At 45.8% G+C, this 26,015-nt stretch overlaps 1 protein-coding gene across 5 annotated transcripts in view; it reads left to right on the top strand.

Moving 5' to 3' along the window:
- GALNT10 (polypeptide N-acetylgalactosaminyltransferase 10) overlaps positions 1 to 26,015 on the top strand; it is a 255,265-nt gene that overhangs the window by 184,172 nt on the left and 45,078 nt on the right. For 3 of the 5 annotated variants that reach the window (XM_002710328.6, XM_089336137.1, XM_089336140.1), the window contains 2 exons: positions 19,730 to 19,915; positions 24,740 to 24,923. In XM_002710328.6, the coding sequence (XP_002710374.2) occupies positions 19,730 to 19,915; positions 24,740 to 24,923 (370 nt within the window). Of the gene's footprint in view, positions 1 to 556; positions 657 to 19,729; positions 19,916 to 24,739; positions 24,924 to 26,015 lie in introns of all 5 variants that reach the window. The other 2 variants (XM_089336139.1, XM_089336138.1) reach the window with 1 other exon arrangement.

Below are 26,015 nucleotides of genomic sequence, written 5' to 3' on the forward strand. Positions count from 1 at the left end.
TTCTCCTCCTGTGAACTGGGCAGGAAAATCTCCCCAGAGACACTTCTGCCCTTTAACAAATATGAAACTGACAGGCCGACTCTGTAGCTGCCCTACAAGAATTCTTTCTCCCCTTTTTTAACAACTCCTTAAACGAAAGGTATGGAAGCAGACAGGCTTGGAAGCCAGTGTCCTAAATGAAACACGTGTTGCTCTCTGACACCTGACAAGCTGACATAATTAAAGAGCAGCTTCCAGGAGCTCACAGCTGGAATCACCCATGACTCTTCTCCCCTGGATGGGCTCCAATGGGGTGAAACAGCAGAGTGGGCCAAGCCCACGGGACCCGCCTTCTCCTGGCAGCTGGAGCTGATTGGTGGGGAATCGCTTTCAGGAAGCAGGAGTGGCTGTCACTCACTTGATAGTGGTGGTTTCTGGAGTGTTTTTAATTCTTGGACTGATTATTGCACAGATTTATGGCTCTGCCTACCCGCCGACAAGGGACAGAGGCATTCAGTTAAAATTAAAAGTGCAGACAAGGCTGCCTGTTTAGATAACAGCATCTCTTTTTCAATAGATAACTCATCTGCGAAGTGGGGGAGAGGAGTTAATTTGTATGATGAAGTGCCCTCTGTTGCTGGGAGCTGGCTGGTGCATAACATTGCTTGAAGGGGAGCGTAAGTCATTCTTAAAATCACCAAAGTTGCATGCAGGCTAAACACCTGTGCCCTGGGGATGCAAGTCATTTGTAATGTGCTGGCAAAGAAAGAGGGGCTTGTGGTTGCAGAGCAAGTGTTTGGAGAAAGTGTACAGTTTGTCTTTGTGTTGGGGGTCGCTTCAAGCATTAATCCTCAGAGAAATGCCAGGGAGATGAATGGAATGGGTTATCCCAGCCTTCAGACCAGGAGGGACCTGATTGTGAGGGATGCTGGGCTTGAATTACAGAGTCACCTGCCCAGGTTGCGTCCCCTTGCTTTCCAACAGACCCAGTTGCTGCACTTCCGTAGGGGGAAGCCTCACATAGAGGGGTGGCAGAGGCTACTGGGCGGGGACAGTGGCTGGCGCCTGGTAGGTGTCAGTCAGAGTCAGCTGCCTCCTTGTCTGCTAGCTTCTGCTCCAGGGACTCTGTTCTCACCCTGAATGGAGAGGCTGGCAGCTTAGAGTCTCCTGAAAGATTACACACAGAGACACACACAGTGTCAGCATTGACTTCTGACTGAATGCTTGTTGGGGCAGGCGAGGTGGAGGGTCGGATGTCACAGACTCTAGAGTGACCCTTCCCTCCACACAACGCCAGCCTAACTTAGTCCCTTCTCATCTCTAAATCCCACCCCCTAGAAACCTATTTTGTTCCTAGAATGTGCCCAGTAGCATTTCCCCCAGAGGGCTCCACCCCCTTCTCCTCCGCAATGGCCAGCCACCACCCAGAAGAGGTTGCACACGTGGACAGGTGCATTGCAGGAAGAGGAGTTGGCTTCACCTATTTGCTCTTCCCTCCCCTACGTGTGTGCCTGCCCTGCCTTGTCCAGGAGTACTTGTATATCAAGAGCAGGTTGAAACTGAACAGGTTAAAACTTTACCAGAAGTTGTTCACAGCTTACCAGAGTTACATCACTGACAGCAGTGCTGCTTGTGGTGTTGGAGTTGCCAACCCCCACACCCATACCAATCTGCTAGGTAAAATAAGATATGTTCCTGTATGGCACAAGTTAAGCATTTGGCTACTTCTATGTCTTCTTACAGTTATCTGAAACGCCTAGATGTTGAAACACATGTTATTTTATTATTTCTTCCCTTATAATCACAGCCCAGGCATTATATAAAATTGTTTTGAAAATGGGTGTAGGCCGGCGCCGCGGCTCACTAGGCTAATCCTCCGCCTAGCGGCGCCGGCACCCCGGGTTCTAGTCCCGGTCGGGGCGCCGGATTCTGTCCCGGTTGCCCCTCTTCCAGGCCAGCCCTCTGCTGTGGCCAGGGAGTACAGTGGAGGATGGCCCAGGTGCTTGGGCCCTGTACCCCATGGGAGACCAGGAAAAGCACCTGGCTCCTGGCTCCTGCCATCAGATCAGCGCGGTGCGCCGGCCGCAGCGCGCCGGCTGTGGCGGCCATTGGAGGGTGAACCAACGGCAAAGGAAGACCTTTCTCTCTGTCTCTCTCTCTCACTGTCCACTCTGCCTGTCAAAAAAAAAAAAAAAAAGAAAGAAAGAAAGAAAATGGGTGTAAAGCAGGTTTTCTTATTTGTGAATTTTTTTTAAAGATTTATTTATTTGAAAGGCAGTTACAGAGAGGCAGAGTCAGAGAGAGAGAGAGAGAGGTCTTCTGTCTGCTGGTTCACTCCCTAAATGACCACAAAAGCCAGAGCCAGACCATTCCAAAGCCAGGAGCCTGGAGCTTCTTCCATGTCTTCTACATGGGTACAGGGGCCCCAAGGACTTGGGCCATCTTCTACTACTTTCCCAGAGAAAATGGAACATCAGAGAAATGGAACATCCGGGGCCTGAACCAGCATGCATGTGGGATTCTGGCACTGCAGGCAGTGGCTTTACTTGCTACGCCACAGTGCTGGCCCCATTATTTGTGAATTTGGTATTAAAATATTAAAGGATGCCATACAGAACAGCTGTTACATAAAGATACATTGAGTTGCAGAGGGTAGAAAAATCTGAGTTTGATTTAGGGGCAGGCATTTAGCAGAGCGGTTAAGAAACCACTTGGGACACCTGCATCTTGTATCAGAGTGCCTGGATTCAAGTCCCAGCCCAGGTCCAGATCCCAGCTTCCCAATAATGCACATCCTTGGAGGCAGCACATGGTGGCTCAGTTACTTGGGTTCCTGCCACCCATGTAGGAGACTTGGATTGAAAACCTGCCCTAATCTGGTCTGTTGCAGGCATTTGAGGAGTGAACCAGTGGATGGAAGCATGTGCTCTGTCTCTCTCCCTGTCAAATACAGTGAAAATAAAATCTAGTGAGTCAGCTAGGTGTTGGCATTATGTTGACCTTTGACAAAGAGTTGCTGAGACAACAGGCCCATAGACACCAAGAACTCTGAAATGCACATTTTCCTGGCAGCTCTTACGTGATAGAAAATACACCTAAAAATATGCTCCCTGGAGTCTCTGGCATGAGGAAATGGGCCACTTTGTAGTAGTGACTGTCTTTCCTCATTGGTATTCCAGAGAACAGAAATCAACACAATGAGTCTCAGAATATCCTATTGAGATAAGCAATGCTGTGATGATCTTGTTGATAGAACTGGACTCTGTGCACAATTCTAAGCATTCTCAGAAGCCCAGTAATAATAGCACTGGCCTCGGGTCTGGGGCCTGACAGAGGACCAAGCATCTCAGGATCAAGTGGAGCATCTTTTAATGCTGTAGGTTCCAGACTTTTTGGATTGTAGGAGTAGACCCCCTGGAAGGTAATGAAATCTGCCTATGAGGTCATCATGCCCAGGTTTTTAATAAGAATGAAATACAAGAGCAGAGAATAGAAAAATATTTCTATATCCCAGTGTGTTGCACCTTGTGCTATATGTGAGTGTGTATGCTTATGAATGAGTGTCCCAGGTGATGAAATGAAATATATTTCTTTGCATGGATCATACTCAAAAGGCTTAAAAGCCATGGTTCCCAGACATGTAGAATGTGAGACTTGCTGGGCATCTGCATGAAAATTAGTTCCCCAAGAGATTTTTAGGACTGAGGTTGAAGAACCCTTGCTGTTAGCCCTGTCAAGTGGTACATTCATTTCTCAGATCTTTCCTCACTTGTAGGTGAGAGGAAGAATAGAGAGAGGGGAAAGGAGGGGACAGCCAGGCCAGAAGGGTACCACAGAGAATTGGGGGGGGGGGGTTGCTGAAAGACAGGAAGGTGGGAAGATACCCGACCCCCTCACATATTTTCTGGGGTAGAGAGTCAGCAAATAATCAAGTTGTCTTGCCTTCTTCAAAGAACTTGCATTTTCCATTATTCCAGAAGGGACTATAGGATTCTCTTTTTCATCATTTAGAGGTCCTCATGTGATCCAGATGACTTTGGGTCTGTTTCTCTGAGCTCACCTATATTATGTTGCATCAGTGGTTCTCTTTTGCAAGCATAAGAATTGCTTGGAGGACTTATTAGACTCTAGGGCCATGGACCTACCATCTGATTGAGGAAGTCCAGGTGGAAACCCAAGGACTGGCGTTTGTAGTGAGTTCCCGGATGCTGTTGCTGCTTTGCAAGCTGCTGTGTTAGATCAGCAGAAAGGAATGTACCCAGCATAGTTCCTGACACACAGCAGGAGCTCAGTAAATGCTTTCTTGATTAGATTGAATAGAATTCTGGCAGACATGGCTTCGCTGAGGGACAGTTGGCTCACTACTTTCAGCAGCGCAGGAAGTGGCTGGTTGACATTGAACTGTACCCTTTAGATGGCTGACTTATGAGAATTGTATCTAAATGAAAGTGCTATCAATAAATAGAGGAGGAAGGGAAGAGGACAAAAGAAAACAACTGGTTTTCCACAGCCACACGGCCAAAGTTTTCATTATGCCTTAGATTGAATCACGAACAGATTCAGGTCGAAGGAGAAGGAAGCAGGTCTTCTGGCTGAACTCTGAGGTCCTTTTGTTTCTTCCATTCTCTGCAAATCCTCTTGGGGCTTGAAGGCAGAGAAAAGGTGTCTTTCCTGAAGGACTGATCTGTTTGCCTTTTGTAGACAGTTAACCAATGCCTTAATACCCATGCATTTCACCTGCCAAAACCTGTCCTGGTGTAGTCATATAGCTTTCTTTCTCAACTTCTCTTCTTAATTTCCCTGCTATTTAGATTTACATGTCTGTAAATTTTTCAAGCAAATGAAATTCCTGGACATCCCAGAGGGTTGTGGGGTTGGAAAGTTGTACCTGCCAGGCAGAATGGAAGGACCAGGGACATCTAGTACTGGTCTAGGTGATTGGTTAATAACTCCAGCTTTGGAGTTGCAGACACCAGATACGATACCAGCTCTCTGAACATAGATACCATAGAACTTTTCTGAGCCTCAGTTTCCCTTTGTCTAAGATGGAGTGTTAATACTGCCAATGAATGAATGAAATGTGACAGCGTATGTCACAGCGCATGACACGTGGCCTATGCATACAGTAAGCGTTTGCAAAGTCATGACAAAGACAGTGATCATCGTAATACAAAGGTGAGAATCTTATCTCAGATTTTTCACTTTGGCCAGAAACACGTGAGTTTCAGAACAGGACAGAGGGTGATGTCCTGTTTTGACTGCCATGCACATCTCCGAAAGAAGAGTCCTTCTCACTTAAATTACCAGGGTTTTAGAATATACTGTCTTAGGCTTACAAGTGAATAAATCATTGCATATAACGGATGAGCTATGACACTTTAATAACCAGGATCCCAGTAGAGCTCAGTTGTGACAAGACCCAGAGCACTGACAGGTCTCCAAAAGCTAGCCCCCAAGTGCCTAGAGCAGCCTCTATGTTATTAGTGACACCTCTGAGGGCAGGAACCAACTCCAGGGATGTTGCTGGTCTGTCTGGTTTGTGATCTGCTCCCTAACCGCCTCCTCCTCCTTTCCCTTCACTTCTGTCCTGGGCCTCTGTATGGGGCTGTCCCCCAGATCCTCTGCGCTGTGCCACAGCATGGGACACAAAAGACTTCACTGTTCTTGGTGCTCCTCCGCAGGTGTTTCTGCAAGGTACAGTGGCATCAGAGATCATGCTCTAATACATTCCACCTGGGAATTAATTTGATTACACAGAGCGGTGAAGAGTTCCAAACAAACCAAACTGGATTTGCGTCCCAAACAAAACAAACTTAGATTGAGGGCTGTGTAACCTTGGACAAGAGATGTGTTGTGGATTTGACTTCTCTGATCTTGAAATGAGGTTGAGGAACTTGGACCTAGTGTTAGAATCCAAGGAAACAGTGGGAGAGCAGAGATTCACAAGGGACAGGCAGGTAAGCAGAGCGTGCACGTAGAGCTCAGTGCTTAGTGAGAAATTCACAATTAGGGCAATAGTGATCCATGCCTGTGAAGGGATGAGCTTCTGGGCTTTGCGACCTGGGGACCTGCTACAGCCAAGGGCATCTTTTGTGAGGAGTTGAAGTTTGAGCTGATATCTAATACATGAGCAAAACTGTTAACACGGGAGAGATGTGTGAGGGACTTGGAGTATTAGATAAGCCAGGCAGCAGGGCCAGCATGAACAGAGACTCCCATGGTCAACAGGGACAATGTGGGACCTTTGAATACCTAAAAGATTAGGGGAGGAGCAGTCAGGAAGGGAGGGGCCAAGTTGGGGCTGGTGACATCCTTGTCACCCCTGGTCAGGTACTGGGCTTCTTCCAGGAGCCATGGGCACCCACTGAAGGTTGTAAGCAGGTGCTGGAAGGGCAATGAGATGCACTTTCCTTTTCTTTTTTGAAACTGCCAGAGCTAGGCAGACTGGAATTGTAACATCTTCCCTGGAAAACCCCTTGCCTGTTTTCCTCCCACAACCTGGTGCTTACAAGTACAGAGTCCCCTGGCCTGGACTGTTCACTGGGCAGAGAGGCAGGGACCAAACAGGAGTGACCACTAATCAACTCTTTCTCAAGCTGAGTGGTGGGTCCCCAGGGACGCATTCTACTCTACTTTGTTTCCAAACTTGAAATGATTCAAGTTTAACAAAGAAAACTACAGACTCTGGGGCCAGATTGCCTGGAATTTAATCCAACACTTGCCTCTCACTAAGTCTGTGGACCTCAGGAAAGCTCCTTATGCCCTGTGTACCTTCTGTTTCCTTACCCATAAACAGTGTGATCTTTGAGGATTTGGTGAGCAAATAGATGTGAAGCCCCCAGTAAGTGTTGAGCACTCAACAAGTGGCAGCTGTGATTTCCAGAAGCTGGATGACCAAGGGTTGTGTGAGGCTGCACTGAAGTAGTCCCTGAGAGCTTTCTGGAATCACAGACCCAGCTGTGGAAGTCTTTCAAGTCAGATCTGCCCCCTTGGAATCTAAGTTCAGGTTCCCTGAAGCATATGCTGCAATGAGGATGTGAATGCAAATAATCCACTTGGAAGGAAGTTTCAGAGACACCAGCAAGAGACTGGGAAAGTGAAGCTGGAAAGGAGAGGCAGCCATGAGAGAGCCGGTAGCAGGTGCCTCCAGGGGTAGCTACACCTGATCTCGGGGAGAATGCTAGGAGCCAGTGTAGAGACTGTGCTCAGGGTAAGCCCGCCCGAGAGGCAGGGAAGCTGTCACAGTTCTCCACCAACCCTGTAGTCACTGGCTGAGACCCCACACATGTGCCCAGAGAGGCCCCAGGCAGAGGAGCAGGTGCTGGCAGGTGCAGGGCAGGCAGGCACACACAGGGAGAGCCCATGCTGTGGGATGTGGTTGGGCTCCAGGTACCTGTACTACAGGGTCTGTCTGTGGCCTCTCTACTCAGTGTTCATCAAACACCTGTGTAAAGCCTTGCAGCACTGGGGGATCTCCACCTGCACAACCAGTCTCTTGCTCTAACTCATCATTAAATTAGGAGAAATACGGGCAAAAGCAGCTCTGTATTGTCTTCCAGTCAGAGAAACCCCTAGAGTAAGGATGATGAGTGTGTGCCATTTGGGCTGCTGCCACTCTGCTGCAGCAGGGCAGATGTCTCTGCTTCGTCCCTGCACTTTCATGCTGAGCCAGGCAGGGTGGAGCGTCAGACTCTTTCTTAATGCTGCTTTAGGTATCTATTACAAACGCATCAGCATGAGCACTTCCATGAAACCAGTTTACCATCCCTGCCCTGGGGTTATGAAGCTGGGGGAAATCCTGGACTGGAAAACACCCTAACCTGCATTCCAGCCCTGTTCAGACTCATTGTATGAGTCTAGGTAAGACATTTAACTTCTCCGGTCCTCCTGGCTCCTAGCTAGGTAGAGGGAGCAACTGAATGAAGTGAGGCAGAGATGGGTTTGATGGAGTAGGAAGAGCCTGCTCTTTCAAGGTCAGGCAAGATGACCTTGGCTTCCCTGCTTATGAACTGTATTCTTCAGGCAGGACACGTGCCCATTTTGAGCCTTGGTATCCTTCATAAAATGGGGCCACAAAGCCCAGTTCATCACGTTGTTGTAGGTGTCAGAGGTGATGCCCATGAAGTCCGGAGCTCTGTGCACGTGCAGGGATTCAGTAATTGTCCCATAATTGTCATCATCATAACCATTATCATCGTCACTGAAAGTCCCTTCCAGCTCTAAAACCCTGTGACTTGACAGAACAGTCATCCAAGAAGACAGGGAGGTGAAATAAGGCAGCAGTCCTGATTTTGTGTAAACGCACTCCCTAATAAGGATACGAGGAGCGTAATTGCCCCTAAGTAATTGCTCCGACTTTACCACAAGCTGTCAAAAGGCCTTAATTGGCCGATATGTAATGACTGTGGCCATCTGCGTTCAGTGATTTAGTGACAGGGCCGTGCCGGAGCGGGCCCTCAGTGATTAAAGCAGGAGGGGCCGTGCTCCTCCTCTGATGGGAGTAGTGGTGTGTGGTGTAGGAGATTAGTTCTGTCTTGTTTTAATGACATCCCGGTTGAACCCAGCCGAGAAGAAGCCGTGGCCAGACAATGACTATGGATTTTTTTTTTCTTTTCCTAAAGACTGAGCTCCTACCCCAACAGTAGCATGTTGGAGCCCCTTGCTACTTTGTCTCATTGTCCAAGAAAGTCTCTTTGGGGAAGATTTAGTCCCTCAATTAGGGCAAATTGATTTCTGCCTCTACAGAGTCACTGTTCCAAAAAGAAGTGAGAGAGGGCGAGGGAAGTCATATTAATCTTTGTGTACAACAAGGAGCCTGGAGCATCTCGAGGCCTCCTGGCCCCCCACTATATGTATGCAGAGCTTGTCTGCGTGTTTTCATCGCTCCCACCCACAAGGTACAGCCTTGTACAACAGGAAACACTGCGTCTCACAGAGGACACAAATCATCCAGACACAAATCAAAGCAGCCAGCACACTGTTCTCCTCAGTGCCCCCTCCCCAATCTGGAAGTGACTGGAGGTGGTACCTAAGATGATTTCACGTGGCTCAGCTGCTTTGCATTAAGCCCCATTGCATCATGGGGAGAGAGAAAGATTTTTCTTCCCAGTTCTCTTTCATTTTTCCTGATGATCTCAAAGGGAGAGTCTTCATTGGTTTCAGAGAGAGAGAGAGAGAGAGAGAGAGAGAGCATTCACTGTGACAAGGCAGGAGTCATCTGGTGAAACTATCAGAACAGTGTTTTATTTGTTAGAATTTTTATTAGCCTTTTATTATAAATGGTACTAATTTTTCCATGATGGTGTTTATAGTTTCCTTTTAAAATAAAGCTAATAAAAATTAATTTAAAAAATGAATTGACTTTAAAAAACCTGTAAGTAAATTATGATGAATTAGGCAGATGTGGGAAAAATCGTGACAGCAGTATAGGAATGCTAGAGTAGGGAACCACAGTGAGGAAGGGCAAAACATCAGCTTTCTACCGAGAAGCCAGCGACTTGCTGGCTGTGTGGCCTCGGGCAGGTTTCTTAGGTCCTCGGAACCCCAGTTTTCTCAGCTGTGAAACGGTGATGTGAAATGCAGAGTAGATGAAATCCGTGAGGCTGCTTTGCAGACCATATTGAGCCTTGCCAGTGAAAGTGAATCATTTTTATACAGGGCTAGGAAAATCGAAGGTTGAAGCAGCCCTGCTATTATGTATTTGCCGGAGATGGGACCTTGCCCTCTCTGGGCCTCAGCTTTCTGTCTGTAGAATAACAAGGCTGAACTATTGTAGTGATTTCCAGGCCTGGCTGGGCACCAGAATTCCCCATGGGTCAAGTCAAGAAGTCAGATGCTGGGGCCAGTGCTGTGGAGTAGTGGGTTAAGCTGCCGCCTGTGGCGCTGGCATCCCGTATGGGCACCAGTTCATGGTCTTGGCTGCTCTGCTTCCAATCCAGCTCCCTGCTAGTGTGCCTGGGATGGCAGTGGGAAGATGGCCCAAGTGCCTGGGCCTCTGCACCTGCATAGGAGACCCAAAGGAAGCGTCGGTCTGGCAATTGCAGACATTTGGAGAGTGAACCAGCAGACGGAAGGCTCTCTCTTTGCCTCTCCCTCTCTGTGATTCTACCTTTCAAATAAATGAAGTAAATCTTTAAGAAGAAGGAGGAGGAGGAAGAGGAGGAGTCAGATGCTACCCTAGATCAGCACATCACAACTGCCTGGGATGCAGCCAGGTAACTTGGAGGCACTTCTAGAAGTGTGTGTTGGGGGCAGCGTGGGGGACCCTTCCAGCTCTAACCCCTGATGGAGAGAATTCAGTGTAGGATTTGGGGGGAGGGGAGGTGATCACACCAGGAGATTGGCAGGGCAGTGAGCCCAGTAGCTCTGGTCCTGTGCTACCTGGGCCCAGAGCCCTTGGAGACCATCTGGTCCAAAACTCTGACTCAGAGACAACACTGAGACCCAGAGGAGGTCAGGGAAGGACTTACTGTGCTGGAGACGGGCGCACAGCCCAGTTCTCCTGATTCCCAGTTGGTGACATTTCCACAGCCCTCCAGCTTCACCTGCAGAAAATGAAGGTGTGTTTTGAGCAGCTTTTCAGAATTGAGGTAAAAGTTACAAACAGTAACAATATGCACAGAGATCTTAGGCATATGATGCCATGGGGTCTAACAAATGTCTATACCTAGGAAGCCAGTCCCAAGTCAAGCCCAGCTACAGATTGCCTTGTTGATTCTGTCTTCATAGATTAGTTTGGCTGTTGACAAAACTCAAATGAGTGTAATTATATACAGTGTTATTTTTTGTGTCTGGCTTCTTTGCTTCTACATCATTTTTAATCTCATGCATGTTGAACTCAAAAGGCTTCCATAGCCTTGGAAACTCATGACTGGAGCATAGGGAGATTACTGATGCCATAAACAGGAGTGTCAATTTGTAAAGTCAACAACAGGAGTCACTGTGCACTTACTCCTCATGTAGGATCTCTGTCCTTAATGTGCTGTACATTGAGATTTAATGCTATAACGAGTACTCAAACAGTATATTTCACTTTGTGTTTCTATGGGGGTGCAAACTGTTGAAATCTTTACTTAATGTATACTAAACTGATCTTCTGTATATAAAGAAAATTGAAAATCTTGATAAGAATGGAAGGGGAGAAAGAGCGGGAAAGGGGAGGGTTGGGGGTGGGAGGGAAGTCATGGTGGGGGGAGCCAATGTAATCCATAAACCGTACTTTGGAAATTTATATTCATTAAATAAAAGTTAAAAAAAAACTTTTATTTAATCAATATAGATTTCCAAAGTACGGCTTATGGATTACAATGGCTTCCCCCCCATAACGTCCCTCCCACCCGCAACCCTCCCCTTTCCCATTCCCTCTCCCCTTCCATTCACATCAAGATTCATTTTCGATTCTCTTTATATACAGAAGATCAGTTTAGCATACATTAAGTAAAGATTTCAACAGTTTGCTCCCACACAGAAACATAAAGTGAAAAATAATAGATGATTTTTTAAATGATGATGAAATCAGATCAGACCTATTATCATGTTTAATCCCAGCGAGAGTCAAGTTGGGAATTGCTAATTTCTTCTTTTTTTTTTAACAGAAGATCAGTTTAGTATACATTAAGTAAAGATTTCAACAGCTTGCACCCCCATAGAAACACAAAGTGAAATATACTGTTTGAGTACTCGTTATAGCATTAAGCCTCAATGTACAGCACATTAAGGACAGAGATCCTACATGAGGAGTAAGTGCACAGTGACTCCTGTTGTTGACTTTACAAATTGACACTCCTGTTTATGGCATCAGTAATCTCCCTATGCACCAGTCATGAGTTTCCAAGGCTATGGAAGCCCCTTGAGTTCTCCGACTCTTATCTTGTTTAGACAAGGTGGTAGTCAAAGTGGAGGTTCTCTCCTCCCTTCAGAGAAAGGTACCTCCTTCTTTGAAGACCTGTTCTTTCCACTGGGATCTCACTCACAGAGATTTTCATTTAGGTGTTTTTTTTTTGTTTTTTTGGTTTTTTGGTTTTTTTTTTTTTGCCAGAGTGTCTTGGCTTTCCATGCCTAAATACTCTCATGGGCTTTTCAGCCAGATCGGAATGCCTTTAGGGCTGATTCTGAGGCTAGAGTGCTGTTTAGGACATCCGCCATTCTATGAGTCTGCTGAGTATCTCGCTTCCCATGTTGGATCACTCTCCCCTTTATTTATCCTATCGGTTAGTATTAGCAGGTACTAGACTTGTTTATGTGCTCCCTTTGACTCTTAGTCCTTTCATTATGATCAATTGTGAACTGAAATTGATCACTTGGACTAGTGAGATGGCATTGGTACATGCCACCTTGATGGGATTAAATTGGAGTCCCCTGGTATGTTTCTAACTCTACCATTTGGGGCAAGTCAGCTTGAGCATGTCCCAAATTATACATCTCTTCCCTCTCTTATCCCCACTCTTATGTTTAACAAGGATCACATTTCAGTTAAATTTCAACACTTAAGAATAACTGTGTATTGATTAAATAAAAGTGTTTAAAAAAAAGCAATTCTCTACACTTTTTTCAGGTCTCAATTGTTTTCAGAAGTTATCTCACAATTGTATAATTATAATTCCAATTTATCATATGGACTTTGTCATAAATTGTAAGGAAAATATTTAAAAATGATTTTGATGACTTCACAGTAGATGTATTTGCCAGCTGTTTCCTTGATAATGTTACTAATAAATCACCTCAAAACTTGAAAAAAAAAAATCTCATGCATGTGATTGGATATATCAGTAGTTTATTGGTTTCACTGAGCAGTGATCTGTGGTGTGCCATACTGCTACTATTTTAGTCACTCATTTGTTGATGGATATCTAGATGGTTTCTGGTTTGGGGCTGTTAGGAATAACACTACTCATTCTTTTTGTGGGTATAGGTTTTTATGTCTCTGGAGTGAATATCTGGGTATGGAGTTGCTAGGCACAAGTTAATTATATAAATACACTTAGCTTTATAAGGAACACTCAAATAGCTTTCCAAAGGGGTTATGTCACTTTATACTCAAGCAGTCCACCTCTCCTCCATTACTTGATATTGTTTCCATGTTTAATTTTAGCCATTAAGGCAAATATGCAGTGAGTGGCATCACAGGCTTTTACTTTGCATTTTCTTAACAACATATGATTTGAGTATCTTTTCATATGCATGTCGGCCCTTTGGTTATCCTTTTGGGAAACATCTTTTTCAGTTTTTGGCCCATTTTTTATAGTTCTCTTTTTATTAGGACTTTTGGAATTTTTTATATATTCTCAATGCAATTTCTTTGTCAGACATGTGTATTGCAAATGTTTTCTCCCAGACTGGCCTGCTTTGATATTTGTTTGCTAGTGTCTTTTAATGGGCAAGTGTTGGAGAATGAAGTTCTTAATTTAAATCAGTTCAACCATTTTTTTTTTTCCTTTATAGGTTAGTGTTTTTTATAGCCTAGGAAATCTCTTCCTACCCCAAGTTCACAAAGATATTCTAGGTTTTCCTCAGGAACCATAAATTTTGATGCTTCAGTCAGTGTTCCACTTAAAAGTTTTTTTAAAGATTTTATTTATTTATCTGAGAGGCAGAGTTATAGACAGTGAGAGGCAGAGAGAGAAAGAAAGGTCTTTCATCCACTGGTTCATTCCCCAAATGGCTGCAATGGCCAGAGTTGAGCCAATCTGAAGCCAGGAGCCAGGAGCTTTTTCCTGGTCTCCCAAGCGGGTGCAGGGGCCCAAGCACTTGGGCCATCTTCTTCTGCTTTAGCGGGGAGCTGGATCGGAAGTGGAGCAGCTGGGACTCAAACTGGTTCCCATATGGGATGCCGGCACTGCAGGTGGAGGATTAACCTACTGTACCACAGTACTGGCCCCAAAATTACTTTTTGTGTATGACAATGAAGCAGGGGTTGAGGCTCACCATTTTCATGTGTTTATCCAATTGTTCCAGCCCAAGTTGTTGAAAACTTTTTAATATCCTCATTGCATTGCCTTGGTACCTTGTTTAAAAACTATTTGACAATATACAAGGGTACTTCAAAAAGTTCAAACAATGGAATTAAAAAGATAACTTTATTTGGTACAAAAAAACTTTAAGATTTATTTATTTATTGGAAAGACAGTGACAGAGAGAAAAAAGGAGAGATGAGTGGGGTATAAGAGGGAGAGCTTCCATTCACTGGCCCACTCCCAAGTGCCAGCAATGGCAAGGGCTGGGCCAGGCTGAAGCCAGGAGCCTGGAATTCCATTCAGGTCTCCCATGTGAGTATCAGAAACCCAGGGACCCAAGTACTTTGGTCATCATTTACTGCCTTCCCAGGAACATTAGCAGGAAGCTGAATGGGCAGCAGAGTAGCCAGGTCTCAAACTGTTAGTCTGGTATGGGATGCAGGAGTCCCAAGCATAAGCTTAACCTGCTATACCACAATGCCTGCCCCAGTGCAAAAATCTTCAGAAGTCCATGCATATAGGGGTATTCAAAAAGTTCATTAAAATGGCCGGCACCATGGCTCACTTGGCTAATCCTCCGCCTGCGGGCCGGCACCCCAGGTTCTAGTCTCGGTTGGGGCGCCAGGTACTAGTCCCGGTTGCTCCTCTTCTAGTCCAGCTCTCTGCTGTGGCCCGGGAGGGCAGTGGAGGATGGCCCAAGTGCTTGGGTCCCTGCACCTGCATGGGAGACCTGGAGGAAGCACCGGCACAGTGCTGGCCATAGCAGCCATTAGGGGAGTGAACCAATGGAAGGAAGACCTTTTTCTCTGTCTCTCTCTCACTGTCTATAACTCTCTCTGTGTCTCTCTCTCACTAACTCTGCCTGTCCAAAAAAAAAAAAAAAAACAAAAAACCTCTCTCTCTCTCTCTAAAAAAAATGTATATTTTAATGCATGGATTTTAATTTGGGGGGGGACACTAAAATAAACTTGACTTGGGGCAGGCATTTGGTATAGCAGTGGTATAGCCACCACTGGGACACCCATATCCCATACCAGAGTGTCTGGATTTGAGTCCCAGCTTTGATTCTGATTCCAGCTTCCTGCTAATGTACACCCTACGAGGCAGCAGGTAATGGCTCAGTTAACTGGGTTCCTGTCAACCACATGGGAGACCTGAGTTGAGTTCCTGGCTTCTGACTTTGGCCTGGCCCAGTCCCAGCTGTGTGAGCATTTGGGAAGCAAACCATTCAATGTGAGCTCACTCTCTCTCGCCCTCTCTCTTACTGTCTCTCTCTGCCTTTCAAATAAATAAATAAACAAAACTTTAAATAAACTTACTTATAATTCCATTTCCACAGACTTTCTGAAGTCCCTCATCTTTGTGGTTCTCTGACCTCTGTTCTGTTCTATTGACCTCTGTGAGGATGTGGGCAGTACCACACTGTTTTGACTGTTTTAGTGCCTTAATATGTTTTGAAATAAATGTAAGTCCTTCAACTTTGTTCCTCTTTTATGGAATTCTTTTAACTGTTCAGGGAATTTGCATTTCCATGTAAATTTTAATAGCAAGTTGTCAGCTTCAGTCTGCTGTGATTTTGTTGGGACTGTATTGAATCTGCAGAATAATTTGAACAAGAATTGGTTGTTAACAATACGGAGGCTTCTAGTCTCTAACTCCATTTATTTGTATTTGTATATAAATGAGGCTATTCTGTGTGGTATTTTTTATTTGGATTTACAATTTCTTTTTTACTATGAAATACACTGAGTTGTTTTTAGAACTTAATGGCTTTATTAAGGTGCAATTTACATAAAAATCATCCATTTTTAGTCTGAAGCTCAGTGTGTTTTAATGTAAATATAAACGGTTGTGAAACTGTATCATAATCCAGCTTCAGAACCTGGCCATCTGTCCACAAAGCTCCCTAGTGCCCCTTTGCAGTCAGGCTCCTCTCCCTGTCCAGGTCCATGTAGCCATTGATTTCCTTTCTGTCTGTTTAATTTGCTTTCTGGAAATGTCATATAAATAGAATCATGTAACGTCTAATCTTGTATGTCTGGCATTTTTAACCTGGCATAGTATTTTTGATTTTCATCTGTAGTGTTCCAGTAGCTCACTCTTTTTTATTGCTGCATAGTGTATGGATATACCACATTTTGTTTATTCGTTCATCAGTGAGTGGACATTTGGATATTCCCTGTTTGGGGCTTTTGTAACTATTGCTACTACTAACATTAGTGTACAAAATTGTGTGTGGGTGTATGTTTTCATTTCTCTTACATATATGTAGAGTAGAATTGCTAGATCATACAGTGACTCTGTTTTATAGTATGAGGAATTGCTGGATTTTTTCCAGAGTGTGTATGTCACTTTGTATTTCCTTCAGCAGTACATAGGGTTCTGATTTCTCTACATCCTTAATCAACGCTTTTTATTATCTGACTTTTTACTGTAGGCACCGTCATGGGTGTGCAGTAGTATTTCATTTTGGTTTTCATTTGCATGTTTCTAATGACTCATGTTGTCAGGCAACCTTTCATGTGGTTATTGGCTATTTGTGTATCTATTCACATCCTGTGTGCTCATTTTAAATTGAGGGAAAATATTCACAGTATTAAATCAGCTGCCTTAAAGTATGCAAGTACTCTGTCTGGTTCCAAAATATTTTCATCACTCCATAAGGAAACACCATATACCCTAAGCAGTCACTCCCCATTCTCCCAACCTCAGCCCCTGGTAACCATGAATTCATTTGCCTTTCTGAGGATTTACCTATTTGGAATTTCATAAAAATGAAATCACTCAACATGAGACCTTTTTTGTGTTTCTTCTTATACTGAGCATAATATTTCTGAGGCTCATCCATGTTGTAGCACATGTCAGTACTTTGTTCTTTTTTGTGATTGAGAAATAAGCTGTCTTTGTTTATCCGTCCATCAGGTGATGGGAATTTGGGTTATTTCTGCATTTCAGCAATTGTGAATAGTATTCCTGTGAGCATTCGTGTGTAACTAGTTCTCTGAATAGCTGTTTTCAGTTCTTTGGGATATATATTTAGGAACGGAATTGTTGAGTCATATGCTGAATTTGTGTTTAACTTTCTGAGGAACCACCAAGCTGTATTTCAAAGTATTTTGCCCACTTTTAAAAATCTGTTTCTTTTTATTATTGACTTGTAGTAATTCTTTATATATTCTAAATACAAGTGTCCCTTACAGTATACATAGTTTGCAAATATTTTCTTCCATTCTGTGGATTGTTTACTTTCTTAATCATGTCGTTTGATGGATAAGTTTTGAATATTTGCAGTATCCATGTTTATCTTTTCTTTTTTGCATATGTTTTAATAAACTATTTCCTATTCCAAGACCACAAAAATTTATACCTATGTTTTTTCTAAGAGTTTTATAGTTTTGACTCTTGTGTATACATCTATCCTGAGTTAATTGTGTATGAGATAAAGAAAGGATCCAACTTTATGCTTTTCCATGTAGAAATATAACTGTACTAGCATCATTTATTGAAAACATAATTCTTCCCACTGAATGGTCTTAGGCCCTTGTTGAAAATCAATTGTTAGTAAATATGAGTGTTTATTTCTGGACTCTCATTTTATCCCATTGATCTGTATGCCTGTTCTTATGCCGAGATCACACTGTGTTAATTACTTTATCTTTGTTGTAAGTTTAAATCAAGATATTTGAGTCTGTTAACTTTTGTTTTTCTGTAAGATTGTTTTGGCTTTTCTTAATCCTTTGCATTTTGTTATATGTTTTTAGGATCAGCTTGTCAGTTGCCCATCTCTGCAAGGAAGTCAACCATGTTTTTTATAGAATTCAATCTGTATATCAATTTGGTGGGAGGGTGTGAATTGCCACCTTAATATCTGATCCATGAACAAGCAAGATCTTTCCATTTATGTTGGTCTTTAGTTTCTTTTTTTTTTTTTGACAGGCAGAGTGGACAGTGAGAGAGAGAGACAGAGAGAAAGGTCTTCCTTTGCCGTTGGTTCACCCTCCAATGGCTGCCGCGGCCAGCGCACTGTGGCTGGCGCATCACGCTGATCCGATGGCAGGAGCCAGGTGCTTCTCCTGGTCTCCCTTGGGGTGCAGGGCCCAAGCACTTGGGCCATCCTCCACTGCACTCCCTTTTTGACAATATTGTGTATCTTCTGAGTACACATTTTACTTTCTTGAAATTGTAAATTTTTTTAATTGTCAGTTGTTTTCTAGTTCCTTATTTTCTGGTACATAGAAATACAATTTATTTTTTCAGTATTGATCTTAATCCTGAAACCTTGCTAAGTTTGTCTGTTTGTTCTAGTTTCTTTATAGATTTTCTAGCTTTTTTTAGGGTTTTCTATGTAAACGATAATGTCATCTACAGTTCAGACATGGTCACCTTTTGCTATCAAATACTTATGCTTTTTATTTCTGATTTTTTTTTGTTACTCAGTTGCACCAGCTAGGAATTCTAGTATGATGGTAAATGAGAGTTATTAGTACCCACAGTCTTCTTCCTGATCATAGGAGGAAAGTATTCAGCCATCATTAAGTATGATATAGGCTATATGTGTGTGTGTTTGTGTGTGTGTATTTAAAAAGATGCACTTATTTATTTGAAAAGCAGAATGACAGAGAGATTGTTTGTGCACTGATACGCTCCCAAATGCCCTCAATAGGCTGAGCTAGGACCGGCTGAAGCCAGGAACCCGAAATTTCATCCAGTCGCCCATGTGGGTGGCAATGTCCCAAGTACTTAGACCATCATCTACTACCTTCCCAGGTGCATTAGCAGGAAGCTGGATCAGAAACAGAGTAGCTGGAACTCAGATCAGCATCACCTTAACCTTCTGAGCCACAAAGCCCACCCTAAACTATAAGTCTGCTTGTAGCCATCCTAGAGTTTTCATACAGGACCCTAACTGACTAAAATCAAGAAGCACCAAGGTTAAGCCTGGGACTTTCAGTAGAAAGAGATGACCTTTGATATTTCTTCTCAACATGTCCAGGCCTGTGGCAGAAACCCAGCCACATTAGAACAAACAAAGAGGAAACCGTGGTCGGAAAAAGCATCTAGGGGCCGGTGTACTGCAGGCCAGGAGGGTCTCGGAAAATGCAGTGTCACCAGGACAGTCTGTCCATTTCATGACTCCCGTTTTCACCTGTTGATTTCAGTCTCCGCACATTCCCCCACCACCTCTCACTACTTTTTGCCAAAGATGTAAACAGCAGCAGGCTTAAGGCCATAACCAACTTAGCCACCTAGCAAAAAGAAGGAGCTTCACTTTTCAATTATTCTGGAACACATTCTCTGAATTCTGTTTGGAATGCCTTGGGTCACTTGGCCATCCCAGAGCCAGTCACTGGCCAAGGGAATAGAATGCCCTGATTGGTCTGGCCTGAGCCATAAGCCATGCCTCCTTGGAACCAGGCTATAGTGTCAGCCCCTACCCTAGTCTGATGGGCTTAGAAGGGGAGGGGCAGTTTCCCAAGTCAAAAGCAAAGTGTTGTAACCAGAAAATGAAGAAATGAGTCCAGCCAGGCATAAATCCCAGGTGCCCACACCCTGCTACAGGAGACCTATCTGCTCCAGGTCTGGCATTACTGCTGCACCTCCTCCAGCCTCAGTTTCCCCGTCTGTAGCACGAGGTGATGAGCTCTGCCCTTCTTGACCCTATCTGAAAGGTCCAGTGAAGCAGTGGGTTAGAAAGCTGCCCACACTGTCGAGTGTGGTGCGCACAGGAAGGAGGGACTACAAGCGTGAGTACTAAGTAGCTATTCTTACCCATCTCCCCTCTTCTGTCTCCCTCACAGAGCACCTGAAGAAGCCACTTGAAGACTACATGGCCCTTTTCCCTAGCGTGAGGATTCTCCGAACCAAGAAACGGGAGGGGCTGATAAGGACCCGGATGTTGGGGGCCTCAGTGGCAATTGGAGATGTCATCACATTCTTGGACTCACACTGTGAGGCTAACGTCAACTGGCTGCCCCCCTTGCTTGGTAAGGGAGCTCCTCCTGTTCTGAGGGAGGTGGCTTGGAATCAGCCAACTGTGCCATTGGCCCTGGGCTTTGTTGGGGAGTCTACAAGCCTTCCCCCTGTGTGCTTGAGAGCACGCCACAGAGCAGCAGATGCCATGGGGCACGGGTGGGATCCAGAGGTTCCGAAATGTTCACAGAGACCTTAGACGTGGAGTCAGTCCTGCCTCTTCACTTCCCAAACAAGGAAACACAGAGAGGGGAAGAGACTTGGGCACGGTCGCCACAGCACCATAATGTCTAGTTTCATGACTGCCTCCCTCTGATGACTTAAAGTCTTGCTGGAGAGCAAACCAGAGCCATCTGCTGCCAGGAGACAATGCAGAGGGCGTCATCGTGTCGACCTGGAGTAGTGACTGCTGATTGCACTGCTCCTCTGAACCACACCAGGCCTCACCAAGGCATGCAAGATTGAAAGGATCCCCTTTTCATAGTAAAAGAAACTGGAGTCAGATATTGAGTGACTCACTTGTCCCCTTGGGCCTTAAGCTTCAAAGTCACCATCTGTGTGGCCCAAAAAGTCTACTGTCTGTCACAATTCCACATGCCTCCCAAATTCATTTCCTCTTAGACAAGAGTGGCTGTCAGGTGCCAGGGAAGGGCTGTAAATAGAGGGCAGCCTGACCCAGGAGTCACCCACCCTAGCCTTGGGGATGGAGGGAAACAGGAATGCTGGGTGCTGGGCCTGGGTGCCTCACAGCTGGTGAGAGACCAGGCATGAATCCTGAGGAGTGCCATTTTGATGAAGGCAGTTAGCTGGTGCTGTCAGGCAGACATCAGACAGGAAATGTTCCATTGAGACTAGAAGTCAGGTCAGGGCCAGGGCCAAGGCTGGAGGCAGATGGGGGAAGAATTACCAATCTAGAGAGCAACCATGAACCCCACAGAGAGCTTAGGGAGCAAAGAGGACTGCAGTTTAGGGCAAACTTGGACAGATAATGAGAGACCTCTGAAAATCTTGCAGTGTGCTGAGCCCCACCTGGAGTTTCTGATCCAGGAGGTCTAGAGTGGACCTCTATTGTGGGGAGCACCAGCACCCTTACTTCTTCTCCTGGATCCACATGAGACGTTGTTATGAGATGATGTGTTTCTGACCCCCAGATTCCAGGATCTCACTGGGTTAGGCAAGGATTAGACTGTCTGGTAAACTGTTTATTTAAACTAAGAGTTCTTCTGCATCTGTCTCTCATTACTGAAAGAGAAAAACAAAAAGGAAGAAGTCCCACCATAAATTGCCTAGTTTATAGTCCTGAAGGAACAGCCCATTTGTAGGGTCATTCAGTGACTCATAAAAGGAATGAAGTGGCAGGACACAAAGCTGAGCTTATAGTTTAAATAGCCCTTAACTCTGTTTCTATGGAAATACATGAGGGCAGTTGTCATAATATGCAGACGTGCATGTAAGAAACATGCTCCCCCCCTTATTTTACTTTTTCCAACAGAAATGTGACAGTGGTATAGATTTCAAAGTCTGTCCCTGCTAATATCAGCAGTTGATGGAGCACATCGTGGCTTTTGTCTGTGAAACCATTAACATCGCCATCTGCAGCTCCCTCTGCCTTTAGAGATGAGACATTTCTGAGCCTGAGAAGGATTCACACTTCCCCCCAAAGAACACCCAGTATTGGCCATCATTCTATCATCATCATCATCATCACCATCAACATGGCTTTGCTGGTCCCTTAACATCTTAAGCCAGGTCCACATTGGAATTTGACTGTTAAAAAGCAGGCAGGCCAGCCCTGATAGCCACATTTTGCAAATGACAAAAATGAGAAGCAAAGAAAATTAAGGAGCTGCTGCTCACCCTTTCAGATCCTGCTTCTGAGCCTCTTTGCAGAATCCTGGTCCAGGCTGGTCCCGTGCCAGAGGCTGTGCTAGGCATCTTAGCTCCTTTATCCTGTGCAATCCTCAAAGAGACCCCATGACATAGGTGCTCTCTGCCTCCATTTTCTTTTCATTTTTTAAAAATTTATTTTGCTTATTTATCTATAAAAGGCAGAGAGATCTTCTGTCCATTGGTTCATTCCCCAAATGCCCAAATCAATTGGGGCTGGGCCAGGCCAAAGTCAGGAGCCTACAACTCATTCTGGGCCCCCCATGTGGGTGGCAGAGACCCAAATACTTGAACCATCACCTACTACCTCCAAGGGTGTGCAGCAGTAGGAAGCTGAGCAGGGACTTAAACCCAGGGACTCCAATATCAGATGCAGGCTTCCCAAGTGGTGCCTGCCCCTCTTGCTTGATTTTCTTCATGAGGAAACCAAAGCTCAGAGTATAAGGTTATACTGCTGATAAGTGACAAACCAGGATTTGAACCTGTGCATTCTGTCCTCAAGTGAAGTTGGCATCATAGCACGGTACCCTCTGGTTCTACTTGACTCCATGCCACCAGTCTCCAACAGCAGCCAGCAAAGCACTGTGCCCTCAGCCCCAGCACTCCTTGGATGTAAAATCAGCCAAATGTTCATGAACAATGGGAAGGAAGGCCCTTCAGAGCTAGACAGCGTGGGAGAGACAGAGAGAGAGGTCTTCCATCCACTGGTTTGCTCCCCAAATGGCTGCAATGGCCAGTACTGGACCAGGCTGAAGCAGGAGCTTTATCCTGTCTCCTACATGGGTGTAGGGGCCCAACCACTTGGGCCATCTTCCACTGCCTTTCCCAGGCCATTAGCATGGAGCTGGATTGGAAGTGGAGCAGCCAGGACACGAACCAGCACCCATGTGGGATGCTGGCATCACAGGTGGTAGCATTACCTGCTATGACACAATGCTGGCTCCAAGAAGACTCTTAAACTCATCAAGAATCCCCATGGGTGAGGCATACATTTGGCCTAGCAGATATGATACCTACATCTCATATCAGAGTGCTTGGGTTTGAGTCCCAGTTCTTCTCCAGAGCCCAGCTGTCTGCTAATTAATGTGCTACCAGAGAAGCAGCGAATAATGGCTCAAGTAACTGGATTCTTGCCACCCATGTGTGAGACCTGGATTGAGTGTCCTGCTTCCAGCTTTGACCTGGTTCATCTCCAGCCAGTGCGAACATTTGTTGAGTAAACCAGAAAATGAGAGCACTCACTCTGGTTTTCAAATAAATAAATATAAGAGAAAGAATCCCCAGAGGACCTGTCTTCTTGGGGTAGGGCAGGTTTGGTGTTTTTTTGTTGTTGTTTTTTGTTTTTGTTTTGACAGGCAGAGTTAGACAGTGAGAGAGAGAGAGATAGAGAGAAAGGTCTTCCTTTTTCCATTGGTTCACCCCCCAGATGGCCACTACGGCCGGTGCTCGGCGTCGACCCAAAGCCAGGAGCCAGGTGCTTCCTCTCGGTCTCCCATGCGGGTGCAGGACCCAAGCACTTGGGCCATCCTCCACTGCCCTCCCGGGCCACAGCAGAGAGCTGGACTGGAAGAGGAGCCACCAGGACAGAATCCAGCACCCCAACCAGGACTAGAACCCGGGGTGCCAGCTCCACAGGCGGAGGATTAGCCAAGTGAGCCGCGGCACCGGCCAGGTTTGGCGGTTTTTAAATCTACCTTGGCAGTGTCTGGCACTGCTGGCCCCCAAGCCACACTTGGTGATACATTACTGGAAACTGCACTTATTAAACTTTTTTTTTTTTTTTTACCATCTCAATTTAGTGCACAAAGGCACACATGCATTGCAGTGTCACTGAAACACATTTCCTGGAATAGGATCTCCTGTCCCAGTCGCCCTTATCACCTGTAATGCAGTCTGATTGTCAGAGTTCCCTTTTGTTTTGTTTCAAACACAAATAGACATGACTGTTTCCCCGTCCACCTATAGATTGTGTCTTGCATGCAGAATATACAAAACTGCTGCTTTTTCTCATGAAGAAAAATGTACTGTAGCTTTGATGAAACTTGAGCCCTAGGCAGCAGCTGACCTACCCTGGCCCGACAAGACTCCCATTCCAAGTGCTGACCTTGACTCCTGGCACAAAGCAGCCAGGACCCTGGTACAGTCCACTTGCCCCTCATTTTTGCAACAGCTGACTGATACCCTCTGACTGCAGTCAGGACTTCTTAGGAGAGAAACATGAACAAACCAAAGCAGGGATTCTGTTCACAGATTGGGCAAGGAATGACTTGTATGGAATCCACTTCTCTCTGGCCTGGAATGGATCGGGGATCATAGCACCATCTAGGTCAAGGCCCTCATTTGCTGTCTTGCATCATTCAGCCTGGTGTCCACCAGGCTCTGCTTGCATACCTGTGATTGTAGGGAACTCGCAGCTTGCAGGCACAGCCCATTCCCTTTTCCACAGTCAGTTGGAAAAATTGAGCTGAACTCTCTCATGAGCCAGCCATTTGCTCACTGACTGCAGCCAGGGATGCTGTGAACTATCAGGGGCCAACAGTCTGCCATAAAGAGCAAGTGCTGGGGTGCAGCTGCTGGGAGCCTGGCAGAGCCAGAACAGGAGTCCTCCTAGAAGGAAATCAGTCTGTCTCCATGGTGTGCTGCAGCCCTGCTACGCACTTTCAAACATCATACCTGTGAGGCAAAGCCTTTTCCCACCCCACTTACACTGGAGAGCACCGGGGTTTGGACATGCTGTTGTATAGCTGCCTCAGGACCCTGTCACGGGTGGCAGGACTGGGATGGGAGTAAAGCTGTGCTTTCCCTTCCTCCCTGTGAATTCTCAAAACTCACGTGTTTGGAGCCGTCACCGAAGAACGGGTTGGCTAGGCCAGTGAGCTTCAGATTAGAATCGTACACTGAGCTGCTCCCCAGTCCTGCCTCAACTCACAGGCATCTCTTGGCTGCTTCAGACCGCATCGCTCGGAACCGCAAGACCATTGTGTGCCCGATGATCGACGTGATTGACCATGATGACTTTCGATATGAGACACAGGCTGGGGACGCCATGCGGGGCGCCTTTGACTGGGAGATGTACTACAAGCGCATCCCGATCCCTCCAGAACTGCAAAAGGCTGACCCCAGCGACCCATTTGAGTAAGTATGAATGGCCCAGGCTCATCCCAGAGGTTGATCAGTGACCCCACTGCAACCCACACATAGATCGGGATCACCACTCCCACCAAAATCCTGTGCAAAGGGTCCAGCTTCCTGGCCCTGCCCACTGCCAAGTGTCAGATGTCCCTAGCCAGTAGCACCACCCCTCCCTATCTGTCACAGAGCTTCAGCTCACAGACCACCGAGCTGGTCACCCCCACCTTTCACCTCTACACCGTTTGCCCAAATGGCCAACAGCCATGAGGAGAGTCACTCATGCTATCTCCAAGTCTGGCCCAGTGCTGAACACTGATGAACTTAACCCCCAAGCCACCACATGCATTGACAGTTTTTATCCACATTTTCCAAATGAGGGCCTAGCAGTTAAGTGACAAAGGCTGCCTGTCTGCCTGTGGCACCAGCTTTCTCATCGTTCTGTTCCACTGCCTTGGAAGTGTTAAGGAAAGTGTGGCTTGGCCCACAACAGAAGTTTTAGGGAGTCAGGAATGGACTGATGGCATCCTAGAATGTTGCGGCTGGAGGGAACTGATGGAGGAAGGGCTCGACCCCTTGCACAGGAGACGGAGGCCCCGGGAGAGGGAAGACTGGATTCCGGTGAGTTAGTCACTAAGTTGGAAATAGCACGCAGCCCTTGTCTGGAGCTGCAAGCCCTGGGAAGGGTCTTTTCCTCAGAGAAGCTCGTGTCCCTGCAGCTGTCACATGAGCTTATTCTAGCTCTCCTGCCAGAGGCGTCAAAACCTGAGACTACAAAGCCAAGGCCCCGTCTCTCCAGCGACTGCTCTGTGGCCAACGACCACAACTTAGTGGTTTCAAACAACACAATTTTATGGTCAAAAGTCTAGAGTCAGTCTTAGTAGGCTGGGAGCACGTGTCCACAGGATGTGTTCCCTCTGGAGGTCCTGTGAAAGAGTCTCTTGCCTTGCCTTGCCCAGCCCCTAGCAGATGCCCACGTTCCCTAACTCACGCCCACCTCCTACATCTTCAAAGCCAGCAGCATAGCATCTTGAGCTTTCTGTGTTTCTCTCATGCCTCTGCTGCCACCATCACGTTTCCTTTGCCTCTTTCACCTCC

Source organism: Oryctolagus cuniculus, chromosome 6 (genome assembly GCF_051225735.1).
Source record: "Oryctolagus cuniculus isolate XC-2025 breed Fujian yellow rabbit chromosome 6, ASM5122573v1, whole genome shotgun sequence".
NCBI classification, from domain to species: Eukaryota; Metazoa; Chordata; class Mammalia; order Lagomorpha; family Leporidae; genus Oryctolagus; species Oryctolagus cuniculus.